Source organism: Phaenicophaeus curvirostris, chromosome 2 (genome assembly GCF_032191515.1).
Source record: "Phaenicophaeus curvirostris isolate KB17595 chromosome 2, BPBGC_Pcur_1.0, whole genome shotgun sequence".
In the NCBI taxonomy this organism is placed as follows: domain Eukaryota; kingdom Metazoa; phylum Chordata; class Aves; order Cuculiformes; family Cuculidae; genus Phaenicophaeus; species Phaenicophaeus curvirostris.
The window spans coordinates 75,017,113-75,038,974 of NC_091393.1; the positions used below are offsets into that span (position 1 = coordinate 75,017,113).

Consider the following 21,862-nt stretch of genomic DNA (forward strand, 5'->3'; position numbering starts at 1 on the left):
AGTGAGCACCATTTGCTGCCCAGTCATACTCTAAGACAGTAAACTTGATTTCCTGCATGAAAGGCCTTCACACCGTGAGATGAAGGGCAGAGCAGTACAGCAAGGCCAGAAATCCCAGTGAGGAGCTTGCAATGGCTCTAAAGGTCCAAACAATCATTTCCAAGTCGTGGCAGCATCACAGGCCATGTAAGAACTCTGCTTAAAGCTTTTGTGCTCCACTCTCACCGCTGTTCATTAGCTCATTTCACAACCAGAAGTCATCAGCTTTCCTCCCTCCATCTCAGGTTTTGATATTAACAGCATTTATGAGGATTGGATTAGAATTATGTGCAATTATTAGTGAGAAAACCAGAGACCCCAAAACAGAAAAAAGCCCAAAAAGAAAGAAGAAGAAGAAGAAAAGTGGTGTTATGCATAGGAAGGTGAGCTCCTTGTTCCCACTGGAGGGCCCCCAGGATTTGCAGGACTGCTGCTTGGCCTTGGGGTGCTTCCTCGAGGAGCAGGTCACACCTTGCCAAGATTAGTGAGTGGACCTGGGAGAGTTGGTAAGTTTGGTTGTGTTTGGATCCTGCTGCTTTCATCCAGCTGCTGAACCAGCCGGAAAAAAATACAAGATGGTCACATTGCCTTAGGTGCTTTTTCTATCGATGCAGCAGGAGTGACCCTGCATATTAGTGAGGAGAGTGAGAGACAAACACCAGAAGCAAGCTCTGTGTCAGGATGAGACTTGTGCAGCTGAAACGCGTTACGTCCCTCGAGAAAATGATGCCAATCATAAAGGGACCGCAGGACGGCAGCATCTGGAAGCTTAGATGGAGCTGCAGCTCTAAGATACACTAGAAGAAGCGTTATTCTCTCTCTTTTTTTTCAGTTTTCCTCATGCCGGAACAGCACCTGAAACAGCAAAACCACAGCCCTGGGACAGAAGCAGAAAGCTCTCCGATAGTGCTCCGAGGAGGCTTTTTAAACACGGGCGAGCTGTGGCGTCTGTCCGTAAGGAGAAGGGATTCTGCCCCACGGCACAGAGACGCTCCGAGGCGTTTCTGCGGGTCCTTTCCTAGGGCATGTCCCTTCCCGTTGAAGGGACACGCATCAGAACTACAACTCCCGGCGTGCCCCGCGGCCCGCCCCGCTCAGCGTTACAGCTCCCGCCTCGTCCCGCTCAGAACTACAACTCCCGGCGTGCCCCGCTCCCGGAACGCGCGCCCTCCCGCAGGGGCCCACGGGAGCTGCAGTCCGAGCCCAGGGGCTGTTTGCAAACGCGGCGGGTCCCGCTGGCTGCGGGAGGAGGGGAGCGCGGGCGGCGTCTCTGCCGGGGAGCGGAGCCGGCGGCCCGGCCCGGGCCCGGAGCAGGAAGCGGCCCCTCCTCCTGCCACGACGGGCGGAAGCGCCGCTGCCCGCACCGGATGTGGCGGCCGCGACGCCGGAAGCCGCCTCGGAAGCCGCCCCGCCGCTCCCGTGATGCCTCGCGGCGGCGCCCGTTCGAGCCGCGTCGGGCGGGAGGCGGCGGCTCCGCGCTCCGGTCTCGGCGGCTTCTCCCCGGCCCTGGATCGCCGCGAAGGGGCGAAGCGCCGGCGGAGCGAGCCGGGGGCGGCGTGCCCTTCGGTGCGGGTGTCGTTCCCGGGCGCCGTGAGCCGTGAGAGCGGCTGCCGCTTCGCCGTCGAGCTCCTCAAGCACGTCCTGTACCAGCGGCAGCAGCTCCCGCTGCCCTACGAGCGGCTCGGCTGCTTCTGCCGTCGGGTGAGGGGCCGGGAGGGAGCCCCGGGCCGGTTCTGCCCCGGCCGCGCGTGTCTGGGCGCGGCAGCCGCTCCTCGAGCCGAGCGCTCGCTGGGGCCGCGTCCCCCGGTGCCCCCGCAGCGGCGTTTGGGAGCCGAGCTCCGGGTTAAGGGCCGGGAGGCCTCAGCCGCTTCCTGGGGATCTCTCGTCGCCCCCTTCGTGCTCAAAGCCTGTTACCGCTTTGTTTGTTACTCAAGCGGCTCGAAGAAGAGAGCACAGTTAACGTTCTGTGGCTTTGGAGTGGCGGCCGATCTTTAAAAGATGGGGCTCGTAATTCCCGTGGGAATTCATTAGTGATGTGGTTCAGATTCACACTGAGTAGTGACAGAGCGGCCTTTTCTGGGTTCCTCTTGGGTCTCCTGATTCTGTATGTGGGTACCGATGTCTCTTACAAAGGAGCCCTCTGAGTGTTCCTTGATTTCCAGGGATGGATGGGCCGTGCTTTCTGCAGAGCGCGTTGGGACTAATGCCTCCTAATGAGGAAATGTGCTACTCCTCGTTTATTTTGCCTTCCAGGATGAAGATGCGAGTAAGAAGCCACCCTTCCTAGACCCGACAAGCAAGAAATGCCAGCAGCTGCTGACGGACCTAGAGGGCCTGTTCCAGCACATGGAAGTGATGTTTAGTTTGACACGTGTTCCTCGGGTTCTTTTTCTACTTGGAGGCAATGTTATGAGCCCCAAGGAGCTCTATGAGCTCAACTTGGAGAGTATCTGTGAGGGCAGTGCTGAGGAGAGCCTGGAAACCGCATCCTGCGTTCGCAAGCTTTTTCACTCCCTCTTTGTTGCGGATGTGTTCAGTGAACTCGAGGATCTCCCTGTCGTGGGCACTGTTGTCATGCTCCTGGGGCACCGCGGCTGTGGTGTTGACTGGTTCCGGCCCAAGCTCAACTATAAAGTGCCGACGCGAGGGAGGAAACTGACCGTGAACTTGTCCTGTGATGGAGGCATCGACGTAAGCGCCTTGGCTCATCAGCACATGGCTTCTGCTTGGGAGGATTATGTCTGGTTTCAAGCACCGGTGACCCTCAAAGGCTTTCGAGAATGTCCTGTGCTCTGTGGAACTCTAGTGGGATACTGAATGAACTTTGGTGGTGCTTTAACGGACAGTGACTTTCTCAAATGTAACCGCATATTCTTGTCTGTTTGGATCTCTTCTCCAGGGCATCTCCTGTCTTCCTACAGCTTGACCCTGTTCCTCTGTCCTCACCTCTGGAATTGTTGATGAAAGCCAATACCCGTTAAGGCACAGCCGCACGCACACGCCCCCCCAGAGTGTATCTATAGGGACCCGAGTTGTGGCACAGGAGATGAATTACTGTGTGGGGAATAAAAGTTTCCTGTTGCATGCTCAGTGAATTGGCAAATACTGGAGACAGTCTTCTCTCTCCCGACTTTTAATGTGTCCGTATGTGAATACACTTGGCTTTTGCCATCAAGGCCATCACCGCTCTTATCTATTCTGCTTCTGTAAAAGGAGAACTTCCCCTGCAGGCTGATCAGGCCTGAGTACTCAAGAGTTTGCCCATCTCTCTGAGAAAATTAACTTCCCTGTAAATCCTTTCAGTTACTTAATAATCCAAAGAGCGGGATTGCTCAGTGACGAGGAGGTCTCGTACTTAGCACCACCTGGTGCTGGTGAGAAGAGGCTGAGCGGCCCTGTGGGAATCGCATCTTCCTATTTTTTTAACTAAGCTTTAGTCCAAGAGCCCTGACAATCAGTTAGACACACAGTTACAATTAAAAGTAAGCAGTTTCTGCTCTAACCCTCTTCAGAGGAAGCTGGGACACCTGCCGCAATATCCCAGTTTATGTTTGCTTAAAACAACAACAACAAAGTCAGTTTCTTGTTTACTTTCACCTCTTAGAAGTGTTAAGCTCTAAATGTTTCTGAAAGGTGAAGAAAAGGGGAGGGGAGTGTGATCAAATTCCACATCAGCTTTACCTGTCACATTGCCCTTCCAAGTCAGAATGTCCCTGGAAGCAGAACACGAGCCTTTCCTTCTGGCCTGGTGTCTGGTACAAGTGGGAGTTGGAGGGAGCAGAGCACAGTGTGTCAGGACTAGGCAGTTGCTGGAGGTCTCGTCAGTCGTCTGGGTGCGTCTGCAGCTTAATGAGCTTAACGGCTCCAATAACTGTCCTGTTTGAAGAGAAACTCGAGCCTCCTGGTAGCGAGGTCCTGGCTGACTGGGGAAGTTCCACTGGACTGGAGGCTGACTGATGCTGTGCACGTCTACAAGAAGGGTTGGAGGGAGGATCCAGGGAACCACAGGCCTGTCAGTGTGACCTCAGTGCCAGGGAAAGTCATGGAACAGGTGATCTTGAGTGCTCTCATGAAGCACATGTAAAAGAACCAGGTGATCAGGCCCAGTCAACAGAGGTTCACGAAAGGCAGGTCTTGCCAAAGTAACCTGATTGCCTTGTGTGACAAGGTGACCCGCCTACTGGACAAGGGAAAGGCTGTGGGTGTAGTCTTCTTGGGCTTCAGTAGAGCCTTTGACACAGTTTCTCACAGCATTCTGCTTCGGAAACTGTCAGCCTCTGGCCTGGACAGGCGCACACTCTCCTGGGTGGAAAAGTGGTTGGATGGCCGGGCCCAGAGTGTGGAGCTAAATGGAGTTAACTCCAGCTGGAGGGCAGTGACAAGTGGTGTCCCCAGGGCTCAGTGCTGGGTCCAGCCCTGTTCAGTGTCTTTATCAATGACCTGGATGAAGGCATCGAGTGCACCCTTAGTAAGTTTGCGGATGACACTAAGCTGGGTGGGAGTGTGGATCTGCTGGAGGGTCGGGAGGCTCTGCAAAGGGATCTGAACAGGCTGGACCACTGGGCTGAGACCACTGCATGAGGTTTAACGAGGCCAAATGCCGGGTCCTGCACTTGGGGCACAACAACCCTGTGCAGTGCTACAGACTAGGAGAAGTCTGTCTAGATAGTTCCCAGGAGGAGAGGGACCTGGTGGTGTTGGTTGACAGGGACTGAACATGAGCCAGCAGTGTGCCCAGGTGGCCAAGAAGGCCAATGGCATCTTGGCTTGTATCAGAAACGGCGTGACCAGCAGGTCCAGGGAGGTTATCCTCCCTCTGTACTCGGCACTGGTGAGACCGCTCCTCGAATCCTGTGTTCAGTTCTGGGCCCCTCACCACAAGAAGGATGTTGAGGCTCTGGAGCGAGTCCAGAGAAGAGCAACAAAGCTGGTGAATGGGCTGGAGAACAAGTCCAGCGGCTGAGAGAGCTGGGGTTGTTTAGCCTGGAGAAGAGGAGGCTGAGGGGAGACCCCATTGCTCTCTATAACTACCTGAAAGGAGGTTGTAGAGAGGAGGGAGCTGGCCTCTTCTCCCAAGTGACAGGGGACAGGAAAAGAGGAAATGGCCTCAAGCTCTGCCAGGGGAGGTTCAGGCTGGACATGAGAAAATTTTTTTTTCACAGAAAGGGCATTGGGCACTGGAACAGGCTGCCCAGGGAGGTGGTTGATTCACCTTCCCTGGAGATGTTTAAGGGACAGGTGGATGAGGTGCTGAGGGTCATGGATTAGTATTTGATAGGAATGGTTGGACTTGATGATCCTGTGGGTCTTTTCCAACCTAGTGATTCTGTGGGGTTGTTTGCAGCTTCTGGCTATCAAGAACTGCAGGGTGGGGTGGTGGAAATCCTTTGAAAGGAGAGTAAATGTTGAAGTGTTGAAATGTTGAAATGTTGACCTCTGTGCTTGGTGCCTATTTTAACTTTGGCATTTTGGAATGAAATGGGACTATAGAACTAGGAGGAAAGGTAGTTGATATTTTTGAGTTTGGAGAACACTAGGGGTGCTGTCTCTGCCCTCTTATCCATTAACAGCTGTTTTGTGCAGTAACTGCTAAAGCTTCTCTGGAGGAGAAACTGCTAGAATGCGGAAGGCTGCTGTGCGTGCAGCTGCCCACTTGAATGTGTAATTGCAGGTCTCATGAATTAAATGTGACCTGAATGTAGCATGAGGGCAGGAGATGAAAACCCTTTCCACTTCCACCCAAGGTGCTTGTAATGCGTATTTCAGGATGCTAACACTCAGGTATTTAAAGAAGGTTTTGAGCAGAAGACTTGGTTCTGAGGAACCCATTTCCTTTCTACTCGCTTCCCTGACTGAATACAATGTGGCTGTGGTGAACTGTTTACATATTCTGTTATAGTTGAACTATGAATGCAGCAATGAGGTGGTGCTGGGAATGAAAGACAAGATGCTTTTTTGTGTTGTTGTTATGAAGAGTTTTTGAGGTTAACAAGTTTAGAACTATAAGTTATCCAAATAAAATATTGGCTTCTGTGTGTGATGACCTTTTTTTTAATTTAATTCCTCAATATAAAGGCTCTGCAGGTGGCAGAGGAACTCATTTCCATTCCATGTGTGTATTTAAACTGCATGTTCACAGCTGTTTCATGTTTCTGACAAAGTGCATGATGTCTTGTGTCAGAAGCTCTGGTTCCTCAAAGGCGGCAAAATGCCCTCCATGTGGCATGTAAGAGTAAGTCACGATGTTCTTGAAGGTCTCCTTTGCCCAGGCACGTGGTGGATGCACTGGCTCCTCAGGGAAACCGCAATCCCTGTGGGAACGTACACTCCAGCCCTAGAAGACTCAGCTGCACCTTTGTTATGCAGTTAACTGCATCTTTGGATGTAGTGCTGTGGAGAGTCTATAGGAACCTTCTGACTTTGGTGGCTGCCACAGTCACCTGGAGAAGTTTCACCGCAGCATTGGACATGGTTCTTGTCCCCGTCTCTTGCATTCAGTCACCAGAACTCATTGCTTCTCAAACACAGTTGGTACTTGTGCAACTATATTTCTATATAGGATAAGCAGTTAATATAGTCTGTTCATAGTGATCTAGAGAAGTTTCATTACCTGCAGTGTCTGCTTTGGTGGCTTGGGTATGTGAGTAACCAGACTCTTGCAGGTCATATATATTTTGCATGAAAAGGTACGTATGTTGAGCATCTTCCTTTGCGAGGCCTCCAGGCCATGGTACATAAGCCCCAAGCATCACAGAAATAATCCTTCTCAAACCTTGTCTACAAACATACAGGTTCTGAAGACCTTGAGCAGATCACATGCGGCCACAGTGCTCTGAGAAATGAGAAACACAACTGCAACGGGGAGCAGTGAGCCGCTCAGCCTGCACTCTAACTGCCTTAAGAGCTTTCCAATTCTCTGAGCTAAGCAGGGATGTGGTGCCCACCTTTCATTAAATACGAAAGAATGAGCTGTTGTGCCATCTTCTTCACAAGGTAATGTGTTTCTTTTCCAATCAGTCTCAGCTCTGCATTTTAGATAGGAAAGTCCTGCACTTGATGGTACTGAACGGTACCTTGGGCTGAACCCCTTTTGGGGTCTATGGTTCAATGTGGTTGTGGCAGAGCAGTAATGGTGAGAAGCCTCTGCTGGTCTAGCTCTTGTGTTATGGGTGAAGACTGAGACTGGGAGTTGAGATTCAACAAACACTGGGCCTGTTGCGCGTGCTGCAAATGTTTTTGCAGTTCAGCTTTTGGGGTTGCTATATGTAAATGTACATTTCAGAATGTGATGCTCAATAGCTGGGCAGGTTGCTAGGTGACCCTTCTTGACCAGGGGTGTTTGGACCAGGAGACGTCCAATGAGTCAAGAAGGCCTTCCCTTTCTTTGTGATGCGGTCACCGCGTAACCCGTGGTGAGAGGAGCGAGTGGTGGGTGCGATGCCACACCAGTGCGGTGACTAGAAGAGACTGGTTGGCTGCTGCTTGCTCTGTCGCAAGGCTGTGAGTTGGTTGTGTACGAGGACACTGAGGACCTGTGTCTGCTGCCCAGGTACTCCAAGCAATGTAGAAAAGAGCATCATGTGTAGAAATGAGGAACTTTTTGGAACTTTTGCTAGCTTAGCCCTGTTAGATGGGGAGGGTACTTCTGGAGGGAAAGGGCAGTTGTGTGAGAGGAGAACTGTCGGAGGTGGCTCCGGTGTCAAATTGTGGTCTGTGGTGCTTTTGTTTATTTTTGTCATGTAAAGGGAAGTCAAATCTTTGGCCTGCATGGATGCAGGAGCTTAGATGTTGGGGATTGAGAGGATACAGAGCTGAAATTGTTTCTTCTTCTCCTCTTCTGGTGTCGCCTTGTGCTTCTCAGACAGCTTGTGGAGCATCCACGCAAACACTGGAAGCCTGATGGCAAAATTCTGAGACAGACCGTCTCTGTTAGGCTAGCAACTTCTTAGACTAGAGCTTAGGGTTTGGATTAAACATTGGGGGTTTGCCTGAAATGTCAGTGGGAGGTTCTTCTGCCCAAGTAGCAAAGAAATGACCCAGTGGCACTCCCTCAGTCACCTGCTCACTTGCTCACTAAATGCTCTTTCATAGAAACATAGAATCATTGGGGTTGGAAGGGAACTTAAAGATCGCCCAGTTCCAAGCTTCTTGCCGTGGGCGAGGACACTTTCCACTCTGCAGAGATGTGATAAGGAGAGAAAGGAAGGAACTCGAATGATGAGGATGAGGATTTAACCATAGAAAACCCCAGCAGTTTCAAGTGCTTGTTCTGTTTACAGCATAAGGGTTTGGAAAACTGCTTTCTAAGTGATGAGCTATGAAAATCCGTATTGCTTCTTGTGTGAAATTATCTGTGGTACATTTTTTCTGGAAGGAGTTGAGAATGAAGGTAGTTAAGAACTTAGCTTGCCTTAACAGTCAAAAGAAAGGTGCCAAAAGGGAGCACAACTGAAGTGATGCCTGATAGCTACTCAAAGACAATTGACAGTAAAGAATAAATTATGAAACCAAGGGAAAGGAGAAATAGGAACTCATACCTGGTCCTGTGAAACTTTTCAAAAGATTATTTTTCTCAGATCCCACCTTACTAACCTCGATAAGCAGGCTTGAACAGAGCGTCTTGTTTTTTCCCTGATCTTTATCTTGTCAATACCTCCATTTCTCTTCTTGTTGTTGTGGGTTTCATAGGCAGCAGCAAAGCAAAGGATTCTCTTTTTGCTCTGCTGTGAGACCCTAAAGTGTCCTGAGAGCCATCTTTGTAAGGAAATGAGCTACACACAAGGTAGAGGAGGTTTTTCACAGCGCACTGATGAAACTTGTGTCAATCTCAAAAATGTTTATGGCTGACATGAGTCTCTTCCTATTTTTTTCTTTATTTAGAGTGAAGAATGCGAGACCTAACAGCACAGGTGACGAGCAGCCTGTTGCAGTTCCCAGAGGGGACTCTTCAGGCACTTGGGAAAGATGAGATCACCCAAGGTTCTGTGCTGTGCGGGAAGTTTTCTGGCGGTGAGCATTTTCCTTTAACTTTGGTCTTGGTATAAAGCAATTATTGCCTGGAGGTTACCTGAAGCACTGGTTCATAGGATCGGGTGTGTCAGGTGGCTGCTGTTAAGATGCATCAGGTTGAGAAAGAAGGAAAAGGATGTTTTAACCATTAAAAATGCTAGTCTTAAAGGTTAGTCAAGTGAAAGCTTGAAATGAGAACAACCTGCACCTATCCCGTGCTAGGAAAAGAATTTACTTAAAGATGCGGAGTCAGTCAGCCCTCCTTCAATTTTAGTTGCATCAAAGGCAGTTTTCAAAAGAGTAACAGCGTTGTTTTGGGCCATATTTACTCAGCGCTCAAGCTCTGTGACCATCATAACATCAGGTGCAGAAATAGTTCTTGTACAATGTTAGAGAGGCAATGCCCGATGCTTTTTCTTGTGAGTCTGAATAAAAACGGAAGGAAGAGGATAACACAGTGAAGCGCTGCAGCCATTTTCCCAGAGTATTGAATAGGATGTAGATGGGTACCCAGTGAGAGTTGCAGAAAGGGGCTGAGCAGATTAGGAGGTGGACTTCCGAGGTGATCTGAAAGTAGAGCTGGGTGCCTATCTGCATGTCTAGGCTTCTGTCAAGAGCTGGTAAAGTCTGTTTACGTGACTGTAAAGGCAGTAATTGAGTCAATATTTGCTTTGAGCTTAAAGTTGTCGAGTGCAATGAAATGTGTCTAAAACCAGGAATGTGCAGGAACGATAAGTACAAATGCAAAACACTAAGGCTGCCCATTTGAAGAGGTATTACTGGAGCATTTTGGTGGGTGATGTGAAATAGCGGACCAGAATTAGGTTAGTCTGTCTTCCTCTCTTAGGACCTTTAATTGAAGGAAAGGAGCAGGGACTGTGTTTTCAGTCTTTACTTGGAAACTTGCTTCAGGCAGCTTTCTTTTCTCTTCCAGGGAGAAATGATCTAGCGTGGCTGGCACGTGGCCCTCACCTGGAGATAGTGAACGTGGTGACAGGACAGCGGTTCTCTGCGTACCGTTTTGGAGGAGTGCACGAACAGCCTCTGACTATTCGAGTGGTGAAGGAGTTTTTGTGGGCGAATAGAACTGGACTGCTGATTGCATTGGAAGAAGCCAAGAGAAGCGTTCTGTGCCTGTACGACCTCCAAACATCAGGAGTGGTTAAAGCAGTTGTTCTTCCCGGAAAGGTAGGTACATTTTAATGAGAGGAACAAGGCTTTTATTTGTTATGTGCTGCATAACCAAGTTTCAGGAAAAGCTTAGGAGCATCATTTTGCAGGCGTGGTTTTTCTGTATTGCATTAACACATTATCACTTCAGAGTTTCCAGCTGAGTGAGCCTCCATGTAAAATCACGGGCTTAATGATACCATTATCTTTGGAGTTTTCTGGTAGTAAAATGAGTTTTCTGGGATTTTTATAGAGCACATAGTTACCTACTGCTCCACTTACACAAAAAGGCATTGAAAAATAACTTTCTTTTGGCCAGAGTGAAAAAGTAAGAAAGCCTACTCTTTGAAGTGTCTGTAGGATACATTTCCTACATGCTTAATTTCTGTCAGAAACACTGTCTTTAAAAGATCTTAGAGTCCCCTAGTTCTGCAGAAAATGGCTTAGACACATTCACATTGATCTCAGGCCAGCAAGCAGGTGACTTGAGAGCAGAAGACATTTTGATGTTGACTCTGGATAGGAAGAAAGAGCCTTTAGTGAGTTATCTGAGAGACTGTTGTCCGATTGCCTTTCAGGCTGCAGCTCTTGAATCTCTGCTTGGTGTGTCTTGTGCTTGTGTAGATGGCGTCCATTGGTGTAATGTTCCTATTTTTTTCTGTCTTCTCTAACCCATAACCTCAGAGGATGTGATGTCCCTTTATCTCAATGTAAACAGGAATCAGCGTAAGTGGATAGAACATCAAGATTCACCCGATTTTTATCATCTTGGAACCTGCAAGCGAGAAATGCTTATTTATCCCTCAGTTTTCCATAAGGTAGTAGGGTTGGACTTGCTAGAACACAGGTGGAGTTTTGTTGGTTTGTAATGCTGCAGTGTGATGACGAGTAGTAAGGGTTCGTACCGTGGTAAGTTCTAAAGACAGGAGTTGAGTTGGTGCTCCCCTGTGCTAGTTTCCCTATCACCTTGGTGGTTCTTTGGGTTTTGGAAAGGCAAGCTGCCTGCTGACAGAAGTGTGTAATCGAGAAGTAAATTCTGTTTGATTGAAAAATGCCATAACATTGTTAATATTGATTTTATCATTGCTGTCTCAAGGCTTTAATGAGCCCCTTATCCCGTGTGTGTATAGCCTCTGGGAACAAGTACGATGTGCATTTTGTACGAAGGCTGAGGACAGCCCGTGTTCTTCCATTGTAGAGCTTTAATGCTGGAGTCTGCGTGTGCTTGTATCACTGCTAGAGCAGTCAGTCTTGTCCTGGATGCGCTGCAAGACGGGCCAAGGGGTTTGTCTTCACCTTGTCGTAAAGTTGCAGGCAGAGTGCTTGGCATGTTAAAGAGCAGTGTGCCCTTCTTCCTTAGCTGGGGTTAGCTTTTTACCTAACGAGCTGCTACTCTTGTTGCCGTTGTTGTAGCCTGGCTTTTAAAAGCTTTGTTAACTCTCCTAAAAGTGCTGTTGGGCATTTAAAAACTGATTTTCTTAGTTTTCTTAGATTTCATTACCTAAGTAGGAAGGGGAAGCTGGTGAGCTGTGGTAACAGAATGCATGATCTAAGCTGATGTTAACTCAGTTAAAAACTGTAGGAAATCCAGTAAATGAAAGCAATGACAGATTTTTTTGTAGAGAATTTTTTCTTCATCTAATGGGAAATAATGCTTTGGTTTTAAGTCTCATGATCTTGTATTGACTTGCATGTTTCTGATGTGCTAATTCTGACTTCACTTCTGAATTATTTCTGTTTTGCCAGTCAAACATCTTAAATATTAACTTGTGGTTTTCCTGTAGGTGATTGCTGTGGAGCCCATAAGTAACCATGGGGGACCCCATGTGACTGCTCAACACCTACACCAGAGCCTGCAGTGGCTCTTTGGCATCACAGCGGTTGCTACAGATGTTGGTCATCTCTTTCTGGTTGACCTTTGTTTGGATCGTATATCTTGCAGTCTGAATGAAATACAAGCATTGGGTAAGCTTGCAGTTTTTAAACTTGACTTTGACAGCAGGAAAATGTGTGTCTTTTTGATAAACAATATTTTCCTTCCTCTTTGAAGGCAGCAGTGTGCAGGTATTTGTGACTGCTGATTACAGAGGGCAGTTTGACATCCTACAGTTCTGCGCTGATCTAAAATAGGAATGGCTTAATCCTAAGGGTATAATTGCCCCCCTCCCTCCAAGATTCCAGCGTCACGATGATTCTTACTGTCGAGGTGCAGGAATTTTACCACCTGAGCCAGTGCAGCTGCCTGGTGGGAAGTTGTGTCACAGGTGCCCTGTTCCTCAGGGATGTTCTTCTGCTTCTGTTAATTGACTTGGGGCGAAGTTTAGGCTTGATTTTTAAAATAAATCGGACTTATCCAAAATCATGCATTTAGACACATGACATCTCTAATCTGTCTATTCAGATTGCAAATGCTCCTGACTGTGAGAGAATTGCCTTCAGGAGTTGAGGTTACTTGAAACAGCTCCGTCATGAGGCCCAAACTGCTGATTTACAGAGTCCAAGGAGAAGTTGTCTGTCTTTAAGGTCTCATCCAACCCAAACCATTCTAGGAAGGTTACACTTTTACCTGATGTTGAAACATAAGTGAGAATACCTGCCCGACCAGGGAGTTCTTTTGTTCTTTGAATGCCTACAAAATGGAAAAGCAAAAACCAAAGGGTTGCTTAAATGATATTTTGCCTGGGACGGTGGAATGAGATTATAGGTGTTGTCACATCAGTGTTTAAAATGCAACCTAAATAGCACAACACGTTCATGTCTGGTTTTGTGTGTGTAGATTTCCACGTTTTCGCTATGTTTCCTGAGGACATTCCGGCAAGAAGACGAATTGCCACCATGGGAGGGAGACATCTTTGCTATCGACTACGAAACCCGTCAGGAACACCGATAACAACACTCTGCTACATAAGCAGAATCAATCAGCTCGTTGTGGGTTTTTCGGATGGATGCCTGTCACTCTGGAATATGAAAACTTTGGAGAGGGAGTAAGTAGAGCTTTAGGCTTGGCCATGCCTGGAGGGGCAGGGCTCTCAATTTTTTGCTGAAGGAAGCATGTTAATGGAAAGAGAACTATTGGAAGGACTGAAATGTTGAGTATAACCTTGGAATGTTTAGAAATCCTCTTCTGAAATAACTGTCAACTCAGAGGTGGATGAGTGGGTCACCTTCTCCCCACTGGACTAAGATTGCTTTCCTTATTGTGCCTGTGGATTAAGCAAATGAAGGAAACATGCTTCTTGGTTTTTTTTCAAGTGATTGGGATATGGCAGAGCTGTTCTTTCTAGGACAGCTTGTTGTATCGGTAGCATTCAGTGGAACCAGGAACTGTGTGTATCTCGATGCAATAGAGTTCAGAAATTAGCTTTCAGAACCAGTCAGTGCAATTTGGCCGTACACCGAAAGGCTGAAATGTGTTAATGATGTGATTTTATTAATAATATTCTTAAAAGTGTCTGGGGTGAAACTAAGGAGACGGGGAAAGTCAATAGCTGATCTGTGCCTGGAAATAACTTGTTTCCTACATTTCAGCCTTGACCAAAAATAGGGGATTGACCCACTCTAAGGCAAAGATACACGTGAATGAAATTTGCCTGGAACACTTGGAGATGAGAATAAGGGATAAGAGAGCTCTAAGCAGTAGGGAAATTAAGAAGTGATTTTAAATCTACCGAAGAGCAACCTCACTTGAAATATTTGACCGGATTCAGATAGGGGTTCACTCCCGCAAATCTGCAGCGACTCATCGGAAGCTATTGGATGGCTAAATAGAGAGTGAAGGAATAATTAGGTGGCAAGAATAGATTGTGAATGTAGCAGTAAGGTTCAGAAGTCTGGAAGAAATATACATAGTTCAAGTAAAGAAAGAAGAGCCTACTTCTCGTTGGCGCTGGTTTAAGTGTGTTCAGGAGGTATGCTGCCTTCCTCAGGTCAGTGTGGGGGTAGGCTACAACAGTAGGAACATTCTTTTGCCTGGCAGCTGAGGGCAGAGGAGGGCATAAATCCAGGTTATATCATTTGATGGGCAGTAATTTTGTTGCTCCTTGACTGCTGCATAAAGCATAGTGTCTCCCCTGACTCAGTTCTTTGAGATGGAAGAACGACCTTCTTCACTTGGAGGATAAGCGTGTCAGGTGCTCTTTCTCAGAGGATGTTTCTACCCTTCTACAAACAGGGACAAATCACTCACCTTTTTTCTTCTTTTATTCCCACCACCCCTTTTTCTTAAACCTGTAGGCACCACTGTCGGCTTGGAGGAAGAAGGATTCCCGTCTACGCGGTTACTTTACAAGAGCCAGAGAATGATCCTCGCAATTGTTGCTACTTGTGGGCTGTTCAATCTACACAAGAAAGGTGAATTAAAATGTGTAATAAGCCACTGACATTTTTTTCAATATATTTGTTCACATTCTGTTGATAGATGTATCTTTGTTTTGTTTATTTAGCTCGGCAGGAGATTCTCTCAGCTGCACAAGGTGTTAAGCTTATAATGGGATTTTTACAGGACTTTACAGAAGCAAGGAGGGGCCTACTAGTTCCTACCTTGTGAAAGAAGGCAAAACAACACTGGCTACATTTTTGTGCTTGCATTTGGAAAAGATTTCCTTTGTTTCTTGATGAGTGCTTCATGATTTGCAGTTTTAAAATAGCCTCACTAGTAGTTGAGGCTGCCGATCTAGGACACTGAAGGTGTCAATAGAGCAGCTGCCCCGAAAGGAAAGAGGGGATGGTATTGCTGATTCCCCTGTGCAAGCTTCAGCCGTCTTTGGAGCCTTGATGAGCCTTTTCAGCTCGCCTGGCCGAGAGCCATCACTGTTCACTAGAAAAGTCAACGTTTTCTGCTGGGCTGATGAATCAAATCAGTGTGTGGCAGGATCCAGAGGAAGCAAAAGGGCCTGGAACTTTGGTACAAGGGCAAGGGAGAAAGACCTCTCTCTCTCAGTGTCAGCAAGCTATTTAACCAGCTCAGCTACCCCTGGAGTGGAATCTTTTGAAGTACGACTTTAAAGCAGTTCTGATTGAGAACTCTTCACTGCGAAGAACTATTCCTAACAATTTTTAGCCCATCCAATATGTGAAACCTTTCTAATGGTGTGGTTGGCATTTGCCCCTGCAGCTGCTAGGGTCAGAGTTTCCTCCTCTACGGTTTAGTGTCTAGAGGTGACCAGTTATCCTCTTTTGGGAAGTGGTGTTTTTCTGTTCAGGAAGAGCATGCTTTTACGAACACTTCAGTCTTGACCTAATACAATTATGATTAGGACTGTAAAGCAGCTTTGTAATCACATTTCATCATTTCTACCTCTTTCAGCAAAGGCGATGCTTTGAGTTTACACCTGATGCGGTTAACATTCGGGGATCGAAAACGTTTGGCATGCGGACAAGTCATGTATGAGGTAAGAGGAGCGTGTGTGGGAAAAGCTAAGCGACTCTCAGTGAAGTTGGCAGGGATAATGTTTCCCATCAAAAGTCAGAGCAGACCTGAAAAACCAGAAATCCTTTGCTGAGCCTTCCTGGGCATGGTCTTTGTGCATACTTTTTCAAAACAAGTTTTAGACTGCAGCACTGTGTGTTCCAACTGGATGCATCTGCAAAGAGCCTGTGAACATTAAATTCCTGAAAAGGAAGCAGCTTTTATGAATACAATGATTCTGGATGTGAACATTGAATTAATGGCATGTAGGAAAAGAAGACAGGGCTTTGAAGGGCTTTGTTTCACCAAACTGCAGACTTGAATGTGCTTCTGTCTCTTTCCTCTTCTTAAAATGGGGTCAGATAAAGGTATCTCTTTATTCTTTTCTGATCTTTGGGTTCATCTTCTTGGTTTTCTCTTGAGCTCTGTCTATTTGCCATCAGAAATAAACTCATGGGAAGTGTATACAATACAATATCCATCTTATATTAGATAGATACGTTCTTTCCTATTGAGGTCAAACCTACGTTTGTATCTCAAAATGACCTTTTCTCTCGTCTTTTCTCCAGGGTTTGGAAGGCTGTAAAGAAAGGTTCAGTTTAGATCTCGCAAGTCAAATTTGTCCCAGGAGAAGGCAAACCAGCAACATTAAATTACTGAGCTGTCAGACCATGGAAGACTTTTATGACTGTGTTGACAAAGAGGATAAAACTAATGAAGGTTTGTTCTGATATCTGTGTCATCTAAGCAATGAAAGCTGTTCTGTACCCATAGTCTACAGGTCTTAAATATCTGTATAGGCTGGTTTGTTGTGTTTATTTAAAAAAAAAAAAGAGTGCTTAAGTTATGTGGGACTTCATTCAGGGAAAAAAAGGCACAGAGAAGGCTGATCACTCCACTTCTTGACAGAAATGGAGCGTTGTGTTTCCAATTTATATAACAGAATTAAGCGAGAGTAGAGAGGGATGTTTTAAAAATATCAGGTGTATGGTATTTTCTACTAGTAAGGAACAACGTCTTGTCTTTTACAGTACCATCTCCTTACACCAGCATCTCGATCTTTTGCTGGCAAGTGACTACGTACGGTCAGGAAAAACCATCTACTTATTTGGGCGTGTTTGACATAAATTGCTGGTATGATGCTGAAATGCCGGATTCCATAAGGTAGAATTTTATTAAGCTGTTTTCACTATCCTCACAAATAATTCATAGAAATGTTGGCTTTTAGCTTACGCACTTGTTTTCTTCAAGGCCAGAAAATTTACCGCTCAACTGCCCTTATTTTGCCCTGTGGACACTGGATAATGCAACCAGCATGGCTTCTCCAGACCTCGTTTTGGATGTTCTGGTCCACCAGCCAAGTCTAACGTGGGGAGCGCCACCTTCTTACCTACCACCTGACCAGATTTTAAATGCAAGCGGCTATAATTTTGGTAGGTATTTCACTGCTTTTAATAGTGATAAGCTTAAATTGAGCTCAGATGCCATTTCTTGGTTCTCTCATTCAATGTTTGTCACTCAAAATGCAAACCAAACCAGAACACCCCGAAGCCCCACAAGCCCAGCCTTGATGATGTTGTACTAACGAGGTATTTAATATTGTGAAAGGTATCTGACTGTCCGCTGGGGTTTGGGGTTTGGTGCTTTTGCACAAACTTGTAAGTGATCTGATGAAGACAATGGGTAGTCAGTTCTGTCTTTCCAGTTACAGCTGTTGGAACAATGTAAACTAATCATGACATAACTCCGAGAGTATGGATTGTTGTCCAACGTTCATTGCTTCTGCAGATGGAGTGTGCTTGCTGAGGTCTGGAGTTGTCCATGTCACTTGCACCGGTTTCCAGAAGGAGGTGAGCTTTTACTCTCTCTTTCTTGAGAATGCCTAAAGAGATGATCCTTGGCTACGTTTTTTCTGATGTGCTGCTTTTGGTGTCAGAGACCATTTTATGCTCATTTTACGCTCATCCCCCCACATAATTGTGATGCTATCCTGCCAGTGTCCTGCAAATAGTAATGTTTTAGGTCCACTGTTGAGACTGTAAAACTATCATTGTCTCCAGCTGAAGCCCAGCCAGGGACTGACTGTCTAGGGAGAAATAGAGCAGTGCTGGAGGAGCAAGAGCGGAACTCTCGGGAAAGTCCAGGAAAGTCGCTACGTCTTCATCTCCCATCAGTTGGACTACCTGCATAGTCATGAGTTAGGGTTTAGATCCCTGACTAACTTGAAAAAGGGGGGTAGAATGGAGAAAAAGTAAAATTATGTAAATGTTTGAGACGAAATGGATTTCTGATTTGTGGAAGTGTGTTGGGGCAAGTAACAGTTCTGCACGGTGTGGTAGCTAAAACCAAATTTCTTGGCAAGTTGGCCTAGCCCCTACGCTGTTTGTTTTGCAAGCGTGGTGCAGACTCTTCAGATTCCAGTCAGATGTTCTGGTATCAGCTCCAGCTTGGAAGTAACTTGGGAAATCAAGACTTTTCTTTGTACCCTTTGCTGAACTGTGTTGATCTCATTCAGAGACTTGTACTGTTGATGGCTCAGATGTTGAAAGTATGGAATGTTCCCATTTAATTTTGTCTGTTCTGCTTAGGAGGAGCAGTTAGAGGCCATGTTGTCTGCGGCTGTCCAGACAGGTTCTCTAGAACTCCTGACTGGATGCATTAAACATTGGACCTCTGAAAGTAAGACTTCTAAGGCTGCTTTTCTGGGTTCTCTTTTTCAGTTTGAACCTGTTGATTCATTTCTGTTTTGTTCTCTTCTTTTAAAGAGCAGCCACGTTCTGCAGCAAATTTAGAGTTTATTCGTGACTGTGCGTGGAAAAAAGTCATCTACACGAAGGATGAATTTGATGGCATATGTGAGTACCAGTGTAGTCATTCCGCAGATGTAAAATCATTCCTTCTGTTTGAGCTTATTCAGTAACCTGCTGGTATGTGATATGGCTCGTGTGTACCTTGAAACGCTGGAATTGCTCTGTAGGCTGATGATTCAATATCTCTTCTCAAAAAGGTGTTCCACTATTTGATGGCTCTTGCAACATCGTTGACCCACAGGTGCTACAATCCCTTCAGCGCTGCCAGTCTGTCCTGAGCAACCTTACCAGGGTGTTAAAGTTTTTCCAAAGAGAACCACAAGAGCTCACTGAGAAAGGTTTGTCTGATAGCATTACTAAATCTTTGGTATTTTTTAGTAAGATTTGGGATGATTGTGGTTGTTGCTTGGGTTCTGATTGTGCAAATGTGAGCTTTGATTGATAATTGTGTTGAAATGGTGTATTGGCAATATTAAACTTTAAGGCAGTGTAAATGACTTGTAGATTAAGTTACTTAGGTTTCTACATCTCCCTCGGTTATCCATTTTTATTGGTGGATTGAGGGAAAAAATGTCCCTTTGCCACAGAAAAAGTCTCTACTACAAGAAAACGTGATGTCTGAATCATGAATGTATTTAGTAGTTCAGGCTTTGATTTTTTATTTTTACCTTAGCATATCTGATTTTTGAAGGGGTTGGTTTCTGTTTTGCTGGTGATTGTGGTTCTTTTTCTTCACATCGGAGAGTGATACGGAGTGAAAAAATAGCAAAGATGGAGAATTGTGCCATGTTATTTTTATAGTCTCCAGTTAGTATGATGAAGGGACTTTTGTAAAAATGAAAGGAATCGCATACAAAACTAATCTTATGCCTTTTTTTCAGATTTTGCTGACTTGAAAAATAAGGAGGTGTTAGCTAATCAGTTTTCCATGCATGCAGAAAAGGTCATCTGGCTCTGTCAGTCTAGTCTCCTTCCAGAGGGCGTAGGTAAGCATGAACTGTAATGCATTGGTCACAAGGAGGCTACCCAGCAAAAACATCTTTTGGAGAACTGGGTTTTTTTGATAGTGAACTTCAGCTTACGCTGCGTGTTTTGAATGCTACACTGAGTGTAAATTTGAAACAGTACTTGGGACAAGACGGAATTGAGTCTTGTGTCTCACATCTCTGGTAGCAAAGGCAGGAACAGGACTGGCTTCGTTCAGGGTTGGGAGCTTGTCTGTGCTTCTTGGTGCTTAGCTTGTATGATCTTTTATCTTTCTTAGTCAATGTTTTTAGTTTACAAATGTGATATTACTTCTTTAACTTGCTTTTACTTTATTGCCTGTCGATGGGACGATGCATTTGTCTGCCTCTTTCTACAATTCCAACATAGAACACTGTGGGAAAGTCCTCCCTCGCCTTCATAGAAAGCTGGCAGTCAAGAAAGCTAAGCCTTACCACTTACGTTCATCGATCTTTAAAGAAGGTAATATTTGTGGGGTGGAATGTAATGGAAAACTAAGCATCACTTTTGATGACACAAGGCTGATCTATTTTCCCCCCTCCTCTTTTACAGTGTCGACACCAAAGCTGTTACCAACAGTAGTAAAAAAGGCCAAAGTCAACATACATTCGAGATCAAGTGTAATCTACAAGATATTATTGAAATTGGAAACACACGTATAGGAAGGAAACAGAAAACCGGTTTGTCACAATTTGCACAAATTTGTCACAAAGCAGCTTTTTAACAAAGATTAGTCTTCAGCTACATGTTTGGAGAAAGAAAAGTCTATTTGAACTGTGTGAAGGTTTTGAGGGAAGGGGCAGCAGAATAAAGATCTGTTTGGGTATTTTTCACGTATAATACGTAACACTTAAGAATCAATACACCATTAGTCATGTTTGGAGAGAGAGTTTTCCTGCTATGATAATCTTATTATTGCAAATAGATGTATTTATATTATGGTAAATATATTTACAGAATATAAGATAGATGAAAGTAAAACTACGATTTCAACCAAGCTGCTGGTGTACAGATTATTTTGACAGACTGGATTGTGTGACCAAATAGGAACCTTTTACACCTTCCAGCCCAGTTTCTGCCTCATTTCTACTTGTTTACTTAAAACCAGGCAGAACTATAAAGAGCCAAAACCTGATAATTTTCCTGCAGGTGGTATGATCAAGTAAAGTAGAATTCTGATATGGTTGGACTTCAGGGGAATGGAAGCCTGTTAACATTTTCCTTTGAATTCTAGGGCTCCAGAACCACCAGCCATGATACGTCCTCCCCCGGAAATGGAGTTGAGTAACATCTTTGTTAGGGCACAAGCTACAAAATATTTGTTAACATCATAGAATCATCAAATCATAGAATAACCAGGTTGGAAGAGACCCACCAGATCATCGAGTCCAACCATTCCTATCAAACACTAAACCATGCCCCTCAGCACCTTGTTCACTCGTGCCTTAAACACCTCCCGGGAAGGTGACTCAACTACCCTCTTCTTCAGACCTGCTATAATGGTCAGCGACAGAGGCTGGAGAGTTTGTCAGGGTAAGTCTACAGGTCTGGGGCACTTCCACTGCAGATCCAGAAGTGGAAGTGAATGGCTTTTATGTCAACATTTGTATTTGCAGCCGGATGAGTTTCAGTGGAAGCCGCGGTGTATTAGAGAGTGACTTGAAAGTTTGTCTTACTGAGCTTGCTTCTCTAGTAACTCAGATAGAGGCTGGAGGAAATCTGTTGCACTGAGGGGCTGGAATTGTTTTCCCCTGTCCAAATCCCCGCTATCTCTTGTTCCAGAGGAAAGTGGGACTCTGACTGCCTGATGATCGATGGCACAATGCTAGCAAAAACATGTAGTTTAGAATTAAGTCGTAGAGAGAAGCATTGTTTTAATTTTTTGTACTGTGGAACTTTTACGATTTTTTTTTTCTGTGTTCTGTTGCAAGGTCTTTTCTACTATGAGAGAATGGCTTTGCTAAGAAATGTCATAGGTAAAAAGCCCTGTTAGTTTCTTTCTCAAAAATTAAACACAGATTGTAATTTTTAAAGCACTCGTAGCTGTAGCAAATAGCTTCTTACTAGAATGACACACTGAAATCTGCTGCTTAAGAGCAAAGGCATTTCTAACAGTGGCGTAGCAGTAGATGATTTTTGCTGAAATCATCTCTTTTCCGGCACTGCCAACAGGCTTTGCTTTTGTTCTGTTGGTAGTGGAGACACAGAGAATAAGAAGAGAGAAGAGGGAAGTCATTGGGCAGACACTTAATTTTTAAGCTGCTGAAATACTCAGAATTGCTCTTCTGGTTTGTTACCTGACCCAGGAGGGGAGCCTAGAGAGCGAGGGCTTTGAAACCAGTGGTAGCCCAGAGCTGCCTTAGAACATCTATTTAAATATCTGAAGCTAAACTCTTTGGATGCCTTAGAGAAATCAAAGTGT

The 21,862-nt window shown here is 45.5% G+C and overlaps 4 protein-coding genes across 4 annotated transcripts in view; 3 read left to right on the forward strand and 1 right to left on the reverse strand.

The window, feature by feature from the left end:
• The first annotated feature begins 879 nt into the window (after positions 1 to 879).
• Positions 880 to 3,296, forward strand: LOC138717370 (MAD2L1-binding protein-like). Its single transcript, XM_069850886.1, has 3 exons — positions 880 to 993; positions 1,084 to 1,740; positions 2,293 to 3,296. The coding sequence occupies exons 1-3, from the start codon at positions 880 to 882 to the stop codon at positions 2,854 to 2,856; spliced, it is 1,335 nt and encodes a 444-aa protein (XP_069706987.1). The 3' UTR covers positions 2,857 to 3,296.
• A 2,655-nt stretch (positions 3,297 to 5,951) lies between these two features.
• The window catches only part of LOC138718219 (epoxide hydrolase 1-like), a 30,292-nt gene continuing 14,381 nt past the window's right edge, over positions 5,952 to 21,862 (reverse strand). Inside the window, exon 11 of the transcript XR_011337024.1 lies at positions 5,952 to 6,083. The gene's annotated coding sequence lies outside the window, so the exon portion shown is untranslated. The remainder of the gene's footprint in view (positions 6,084 to 21,862) is intronic.
• On the forward strand, positions 7,823 to 13,108 carry LOC138717371 (protein ELYS-like). Its single transcript, XM_069850887.1, has 6 exons — positions 7,823 to 8,059; positions 8,920 to 9,048; positions 9,983 to 10,236; positions 12,003 to 12,183; positions 12,393 to 12,463; positions 12,995 to 13,108. The coding sequence occupies exons 2-6, from the start codon at positions 8,928 to 8,930 to the stop codon at positions 13,106 to 13,108; spliced, it is 741 nt and encodes a 246-aa protein (XP_069706988.1). The 5' UTR covers positions 7,823 to 8,059; positions 8,920 to 8,927.
• LOC138718230 (protein ELYS-like) overlaps positions 14,459 to 21,862 on the forward strand; it is a 58,307-nt gene continuing 50,903 nt past the window's right edge. The window contains exons 1-4 of the mRNA XM_069852573.1: positions 14,459 to 14,568; positions 15,524 to 15,608; positions 16,195 to 16,345; positions 16,657 to 16,789. Of these exons, the coding sequence (XP_069708674.1) occupies positions 15,552 to 15,608; positions 16,195 to 16,345; positions 16,657 to 16,789 (341 nt within the window). The 5' untranslated portion in view covers positions 14,459 to 14,568; positions 15,524 to 15,551. The remainder of the gene's footprint in view (positions 14,569 to 15,523; positions 15,609 to 16,194; positions 16,346 to 16,656; positions 16,790 to 21,862) is intronic.